Source organism: Aotus nancymaae, unplaced genomic scaffold (assembly GCF_030222135.1).
Source record: "Aotus nancymaae isolate 86718 unplaced genomic scaffold, 86718_ANA_hifiasm-v0.15.2.pri h1tg000020l, whole genome shotgun sequence".
Taxonomy (NCBI): domain Eukaryota; kingdom Metazoa; phylum Chordata; class Mammalia; order Primates; family Aotidae; genus Aotus; species Aotus nancymaae.
This window is the reverse complement of record NW_026988432.1, coordinates 69,639,265-69,647,689: the sequence shown is the minus strand read 5'-3', so window position 1 is coordinate 69,647,689 and position 8,425 is coordinate 69,639,265. Positions and strand designations below refer to the sequence as shown.

The 8,425-nt window shown below is 46.1% G+C and overlaps 1 protein-coding gene across 5 annotated transcripts in view; it reads left to right on the top strand.

Moving 5' to 3' along the window:
- The first annotated feature begins 1,185 nt into the window (after positions 1-1,185).
- PTPN2 (protein tyrosine phosphatase non-receptor type 2) overlaps positions 1,186-8,425 on the top strand; it is a 116,920-nt gene continuing 109,680 nt past the window's right edge. For 3 of the 5 annotated variants that reach the window (XM_012472519.2, XM_064379451.1, XM_012472518.2), the window contains exon 1: positions 1,186-1,350. In XM_012472519.2, the coding sequence (XP_012327942.1) occupies positions 1,282-1,350 (69 nt within the window). In that variant the 5' untranslated portion in view covers positions 1,186-1,281. The remainder of the gene's footprint in view (positions 1,351-8,425) is intronic. The other 2 variants (XM_064379452.1, XM_064379453.1) reach the window with 1 other exon arrangement.

Here is an 8,425-nt window from a genome sequence, read left to right as displayed (position 1 = left end):
ATAATCAGATTCAGTGACAGAATTTCAAAACCAAGGACCATTAGAGACTGTGGGGTCTTTCAGGGGAAGCTTTCCTGTAACCCTAAATCACACTATGTAAGTAGAAAGCTTGCTGAATGCTTAATTTTTTGTTAATACGATTTCTTCTAGCTTTTTTTTCTGGCTAGGGTTTTCATTATTTTACGTGATTAAGGACACCTTTCTGCCCCAGGTACTTTAGTCCTCTCGGCTAGCTTGTCCAAAAGAACTGTCTTCCATGATAGAAATGTTTTACATATTTGCTTTGCCACATAGCAAGTCATATGTGATTATGGCGCACCAGAAATGTGGCTGGTGTCAGTGAGGGACTGAATTAATTTAATATCTAAAATTTAAATTACAATACTGGACAGCACAGCGAAACCTTTCCTAACCCTTCATGTTTTTTATGAAGATTATATAGTAGGATAGGGCAAGCAGCTGAGTTCACTAACAATGAACTATCTTAAATCTGAAGGAACATGATTTCCCTAACCAACACGTTTGGTAAAAGACGACGTGCTCTTTTTTTTACAGTTAACACTAATTCTTAAGTTGTAGAACGTTTTCTTAACAAGGTGTATTCTCCCAAACACAGGGAGAGCTGCCTTTCCTTCTGCTACAGCGGTTTATTTGGCATAAAATCTGCATGCGTAGAAGAGCTGACACGAGGCCAGAAAACCATGAGGAATTTGTTCCAAAGTTGGTCACCGGCCGCTAAACTGACCTTGACGACGTTTAAAATAAAATTCAAATGCCGCACTTGAAAAACGAAGGCCAAGAAGAAAACGAGAAAAGGGACAGCAAGAAGGAAGGCGGAGCGTGCCGGCGAATCTCAGGATACTTAACGAGGGAGTCCTACTCCAGGAACCGCGCGCCACCGACAACACCGCCTCCCTACCGCCGGAAGGCGTGAGCCAAGGGGCGGGCCCCCTCCTTCCGCGCGCCAGGACCAAGGCTGACGGGTGGTCCCCTGACCCCGCCCCCTCCCACCTGGGCGACCTCCGAACCCGCCCCCCACCGCCCCCAGAGCGCCCCGCCCCCGCCCCGCCGCCGACTCCGCGCAGCGCTAGGGCGCAGAGTCTGCGCGCTGACGTCCGACGCTCCAGGTACTTTCCCCACAGCCGGCCAGGCTTTGGCGTGGGGGCGGGGCGCGACGCGTACCGCGCATGCGTCGCAGCGAGAGCGCTCCCCGCGGATCGTGCGGGGCCTGAGCCTCACAGCCGGCGCAGGCTCTGCTCGCGCCAGCTCGTTCCCGCCGCCATGCCCACCACCATCGAGCAGGAGTTTGAGGAGTTGGATGCTCATCGTCGCTGGCAGCCGCTGTACTTGGTGAGTCGCAGAGCCGCGGAGCGGTCGCCAACCTCCTCCGAGACCCGGACTCGTGCCCTGTCCGCAAGCTCCCTCCCGCCTCCCCCGCTTCTCGCTCCGGGCGGAAGTGGCGGCGCGGGCCGCGTCAGGGGCGCGCCTGCGCTGACCGCTCTCTTGCTCCTGGGGGAAAAGGAAAAAAAAGGGCAGACTTGAGCTGAGCGGCCTCATGGTTAGCGCAAGCGCAGTTTGTTCTGGAAGGCGGCGCCCCAGCAGCGTCTAGTGTAGCGCGTGGAAATACCGCCAGCGTTGCTCGGCGTGGGTCTGGGGTCCTTGGGGAATCCGTGTGGGCGCACGGGCAGTCAGTGTTGGGGCGGCAGGCCGCGCTCTCAGGGCTGCAGCCTCGCGGTCGCTCCCACGCCGCTGTGGACAGCTCTTTCTTCGGCTGGGTGTTTTGTGGCGGGGGCGGGCAGCGGGTGGCCCCGGGAGCGGGGAGGGCGGGGGCGGGCGAGCAGGGCCGCGATGTCCTAGTCGAGCTGACGCTCTAGGCGCCGGGCCCGCCGCCTCAGCCCTCTTCGAAGCGAAGCCCTCCTGGCGGAACCGCGGTGGTTGTGGGTGGCTCGTGGCCTCTGGCAGTGGTCTCGCTCCCGGGACTCCCCTCCCCGCCTTCATTTTCCGTCGCGGCCCAGCGGCGCCCAGCGTAGGGTCCCCCATAGAGCCTTTTCGGAACGAGAGAGGCTCGGCTTCTGTTCGTCCAGTGATAGCGTGTCGTTCTCTTTATAGTTTTCCTTGCTGAGGTATACTTTCCCTACAGTGAAACGCAGATCTCGTGTGTGCTCCCAAACGAGTGTCACGAATGAATCCCCCTTGCAGGCCCTCTCAAATCAAAATAACCTTTCCGTGTCCTGAGAAAGTGCCCTCATCACCTCCCCGGGGGCACCCTGTTACGACGCCTATCGCCCAAGAGTAATTGTGCCTATTCAGCTCACATAGATGCAATCTGTAGTATGAACACTTGTGATTCACTTTTTTATGTCAACTAGACTACCTTTTAATTCAAACAGAACTGCTGCTGAGCAGTCTAGGGAAAAAAAGAAAAGAAATTACATTAAAAAAAGTAAAAAAAAAACTTGCTTTTAAAATGACCTAATTGCTTACCCCTCCGTTTAATTCTCGCCATATATTTCCCAAGATTGAATTTGGTGACGGTTAAGTTAATGCCGCTTCTGATGTTTGGTTCTTTCTGTGTAAAGTAAAAGAAGGGCTTTCCTGTAAATGTGGATAATCCTGGGTTTTTCCCCTTTCCATTTAATTAGATGACAGCGAAAAAATGTGTTCAGAAAGTAACGTTTTCTTCTTGAACACATTAGTAGGGAATTATAAATATCCTGATTCCCATGATACAGAGTATGTTAGAATAGGGCTCTAAGTTTTAAAGTATGCTGGTATGGACTCTTCCAATTATAGACAATCTGAAATGCAAATTCTAGTAGGAATCTTAATGTGAGAGAGAGCCTGCCAGCTGCATCTTCTCCAATTACATTTGTTTTAGCAGAGACTGCTGTCTCTAAGGGTTAAGTTATATATCAAAATAGATTTGAAAAGAGAAAAATGAATATAACAATTCAGCTTAACATTTTGGTTTAAGAAATTTGATTTTCTTTGGTATCACTAATATCCTTGAAAATTCAATGAGAATTTTGATTACTCTTTCCAGAAAAATAAACTTGCATCCACTGGAGATTTCACATTCATTTTCAAAGAGATCAGGAAATCCTTCTATAGTTTCTTACTGAGGATTCTATAGATTCTTACTGAGGAATCCCGTAGTTTACTTGTTTGGTCAATGCTCATATTATTATTTTTTCCTAATGGAAAAACAAGACCATTAGTTTGGTCAGTAGAAACCATGCCATGCTTACTGGTGTTACAGTAAAAGTAGGTCACAAACCAAGAAAGTTAGTAATGGAAAGCAAGTCAGGAAGTTTGGACTATGTGTTTTCCTGTGGCCTTAGAACATTCATTCAGCCATTCCACAAATATGCCTGGACCTCCAGTGACTGCAGCTTTTACTTTGGGCCTTGGGGATTCAGCAGAGAATTGCTCCTGACAAAGTTCCTGCCCTCGAGGTGCTCACACTCTGGGGTTTGTTGTCTTCGGGCCTCATTGCAGTTCCGTAATTTTATTAATTCACTCATAACATGCTTGTTACATGCTAGTATTAGACACTTAGGATTCTTGTTGAAAGACAGAGTCCCAGTTTTTAAGGATGCAGCCCTGTAAATAGGTAAGCAGATGAAAACTTAAAAGTGATACATGTAAAGCTAGCTTCAAGTTAAGGGTATTGTAGAGGTGAGTACCTAGGAGTCCTGTATTTTTCAAAAAGAGGTGCACATGGGAGTTCTGGTGAAGCTTTTTGGGGGAGGGAGGACCTCACCTGAGTCTTGAAAGACATTAGCCAGGCAAAGAATACAAGGGAGGTGAAGAGAATTAGTGTTCGAGGAAGGAGGGAGTGCACAAAGGCACTCAGGGTGGAATGCTGAGAGAACCACCCACAGTTTAGCCTGGAGACTGATGTGAAGTTAAGGTGCTGGAGAATAAGGCAGAGCCTAGAAGACCCTTGTAGATCAGACTAAGGAATTTGAGCTGGTTGATAGGAACTCACTGTGGAATTGTAAGCCTGGAAATACCGTGATCATATTTACTTCTTTTTTTTTTTTTAATATGGAGTCCCGCTCTGTCGCCCAGACTGGAGTGCAGTGTTGCGATCTCAGCTCACTGCAACCTCCGCTTCCTGGATTCAAGCGAGTCTCTTGCCTCAGCCTCCAGTGTAGCTGGGATTACAGGCACACACCACCGTGACCGGCTAATTTTTTTGTACTTTATTAGTAGAGACGGGGTTTTGCTATGTTGGCCAGGCTGGTCTTGAACTCTTGACCTGAGGTGATCTACCCGCCTCGGCCTCCCAAAGTATTGGGATTACAAGAGTGAGCCACTGTGCCCTGCAGATCATTTTACATCTTAGCAAGATTGTTCTGACTGCTAGTGGGCTGAATGGGCAAAATGTAGGCATGCAGCACAGGGCAGTAGTTGGTTGGAGTAAACCTGAAGAGAAATGATGAGCTGCACTTAGGCAGTGGCAGGAGGGATGGAGGGGAGATAGAGATTTGAGATGAGATGGTAAAGGGGTATAAGTTATATGTAAGCTTGGTTTTGAAACTGTTTAATTCCATTTGAGGTACCTGCAAGACAGTGAAATGAAGCTAGTTGAATGTATAAATTTGGAGTTTGAGAGAGGTCTGAGTAAATGTGATTTTTGAAATCATGAGCTCATGGTTGATACTTGATGTCTTAGATATCGATGAGATCATCCAGGGAAGATACAGAGCGTTTGGAAATACCACAGGCCAAGGACAGAATCTGGACATACAACATTTAATAGGATGGGCTAGGCACGGTGGCTCATGCCTGTAATCCCAGCACTTTGGGAGGCTGAGGTGGGCGGATCATGACTTCTGGAGATCCAGACTGTCCTGGTCAACATGGTGAAACCCTGTCTCTACTAAAAATACATAAATTAGCCAGGTGTGGTGGCCCATGCCTGTAGTCCCAGCTACTCTAGAGGCTGAGGCAGGGAGAATCATTTGAACCCCAGAGGTGGAGGTTGCAGTGAGCTGAGATTACGGTACTGCACTCCAACCTGGCGACAGAGCGAGACTCTGTCTCAAAAAGAAAAAAAAGGATGTGTAGAGAAAGAAGAGCTTGCTAAAAAGACTGGTGAGGAACAGCTGCAGAAGTGGGGAGGAAAGCAGTGGAGGGAGTTGAGGGTCAACAGGGCCACATGACAGTTAAGGGCCAGCCTGAGAGGGCCATTACATTGAGCAGCTAGATTAACAGATACTTTAAAGGGAGCCATATCAGCGGATTTCACAAGACAGATAACTGGAGTATAGGAGAGAAGGCAGGAAGAAATGCAAACTAGCAAGTGTACACTGCTCTTTTTAGAAGCCGAACTTGAAGGGAAGAAGTGAGGAGAGGTAGGTAAAATGAAGCAAGATTGTGTGACCTCTCACTTAAACCCTTTAATGGCTTCTTGTTGCTCACAATGTAAATTCAGCCCACAGGACTTCATGGCCTTTGCCTCTCACTTGATTTCCCCTGTCACTGTCCTCCCTCTTTTCCACTGTGTTGTGTTCTTGGAAGTGTGTGTCCATTCTCCCCTTAGGGCCTTTGTAAATGTTGTTCTCTTTGCCTTGGCACAACTTTCCCCCTTCCCTTTCCTCTCTTGCTTAACTGCCTCCTACTCATCCCTGAAGTCTCACTTCCTTGGCAGGCCTTCCTGACCTGCCCATGCTGGGTATGAGCCCCTTGGCTTACTTCTCTAGCATCCCAAGACTTCCCCTTTTATAGCGGGAATTGGATGTCATACAGCAGCAAATGATGTCGGGAACACGATTTGCATTAAGCCAACCACTATCGAAAGTAACACAAGTTGGGTAGGAAAAAAATGTTTAAGGTGGCTTTCTGCTTTGTTTATCACAACAATGGGTGATGTTTCTGATACTTTTTTTTGGTAATGCTAATTGAGCTGGGAAAAGAAAGACTTTGCTCTTGAGCAAAAACTGAATACAACTAAAAGCTGGACTTGCTTAGTGGTAGGATAACTTGATACCTTATTGAAATTCTTGCAGGTAAAATGAATTTAGTATTTTGAGTCTGAAACTATCTGGTCCCTTAGTCCTTTTTGCTCCTTTTGAACAGTGTCTTTTATTTCATTACTTTGATAATAGGAGGTTTCTTAGAAATGAATTCTTGGGTTGAAGCAGAACAGACTCTGTTAGTCTGAGTTTATATTTTTACTACCTCTTCAGAGTTTCATGAAGGCAGTGCCAGTGCTTTGCATAGTATCAGGTGCTTAGTAAGCCCTTGATAAATATGTGTTGATTTCTTAGGAGGAAAGAGCAACTTGATATATTTATGTGATTGCAGGGATTAACCTAGAGAGAGGTGGAGGTTGAAATAGAAGGGATGATTGTTGGAGCCAGAAATCTTCTTGGAAAGCAAGAGTCAATGGGACCAAGAGCGCAAAAGTGGAAGAATTGATTGTGAAAGAATGCTGGCCAGGCAGTGGCTCATCCCTGTAATCCCAGCGCTTTAGGAGGCTGAGGTGGGAAGATCACTTGAGGTTAGGAGGTTAGGGCTGCAGTGAGCCAGAATCGTGCCATTGTGCTACAGACTAGGTGACAGAGTGAGATCTTGTCTCTAAAACAGGAACCACACAATGAAGGGTACAGTTGGACAAGTTTAATTTGGTCTGATTGTATGAGGTTAATTCTGATTTTCTGAGCAGCGTTGGTGATCGCTTCTTGCCTTTTCCTTTCATCACTGCTGATTACTGTCTTCATCAGGCTGGGCTTTGAGAAAGGCAGAAAGAAGGAATGGCATCTGTGAGTCTGCTGAAGAAAAGAGTAAAACTGGAGAATCACAAAAGCCATGTTATGGGATGTTTCTAAGAAGTGATGGTTCAGAAGGAATTTTGTTTATTTATTTTTAAATTGCTTTCTTTTTTAAAGATGGGATCTCTTGCCAAGTCTGGAGTACAGTGGTGCAGTCATAGCTTACTGTAACCTCTAACTCCTGGGCTCAGGTGAGCCTCTTGGAATTTGGTTGATGAATCAGGATTTATAAACAATGGAACTCCTGACTGATCATTTTTTCCTTTTTAATGTATTTATTTTTAAGATAGAGTCTTGATCTGTGACCCAGGCTGGAGTGCAGTGGTGCGATCTTGGCTCACTGCAACCTCTGCCTCCCGGCTTCAAGCAATTCTCTTGCCTCAGCCTCCCGAGTAGCTGGGATTACAGGCACCCACCAGCATGCCTTGCTAATTTTTGTGTTTTTAGTAGAGATGGGGTTTCACCATGTTGGCCAGGCTGGTCTCGAACTCTTGACCATCCGCCTCCGCCTCCCAAAGTGCTGGGATTACAGGCATGAGCCACCATGCCTGGCTACACATTTTTCTTTTTTTCTCTTCTCTTCTCTTCTCTTCTCTTCTCTTCTCTTCTCTTCTCTTCTCTTCTCTTCTCTTCTTCTCTCTCTCTCTCTCTCTCCTCTCTCTCTCTCTCTCTTTCTTTCTTTTCCTTTCAAGACTGGGTCTCACTTTGTCACCCAATCTGGAGTGCAGTGGTGCAATCTCAGCTCACTACAGTCTCAACCTCTTGTGCTAAAGACATCCTCCTGCCTCAGCCACCCAATTAGCTGGGCCTGGCTAATTTTTTTTGTATTTTTTGTAGAGACAGGATTTTACCATCTTGCCCAGGCTGTTCTTGAACTCTTGAGTTGAAGCAATCTGTCTACCTCAGCCTCCCACCGTTTTAGGATTACAGGCATGAGCCACTGCGCCTGGTCAATTTTTTTTCTTTATTAGAAATTCATAGTTCAACTATTGTTAGAGAACAGTTTTTACCATTTGTGAGTCAGCTAATTTTTAAAAGTCAGATATCAAATGCATGGTGTTCTTCTCATACTTACAGTGGGGCAGCCAGTTAGGCAGGTGAATCAAACTCTCTTATTCTAAAACACTTTCCTTGCCTACTAGTTACGCATTCTCCTGCCTGCTGTCTAATCTCAGTATTTTTACATGGTTACACAAACTCTTTGAATTCCCTTGAAGATCGGCTGCTCTCTCACAATTTGGAGGCTTCACATGTTAGATATATTCCATGCCTACTGTATCTATTTGGGAAACATCTTCAAGACTAGACTCTAGTCTCCTTGGGCAAAGTTATATGCTCCTCCTTCTCTCATTTCTTTGTTCTCTATATTCTTTTATTAGAATATGAACCACATTGTTTGGTAACTGTCTACTTGTCTGTGTATCTCCTTGAGGGTGGTCTTTTTCCTTTGTTTTCCCACCATCTACTTATGGGACCTGAAACATGTTAGATGCTCAGTAAATGTTCACTAAATACAGGAAAACTGCTCCCTTTTAAAATGTTAACACCTGAGTTTATTCCAAACCCCTAATTTATAGCCGAGGAAACACTGGGCCAATAGTGTTGTGACTTACCTAATGTTACAATATCTGTTTGTGACACAA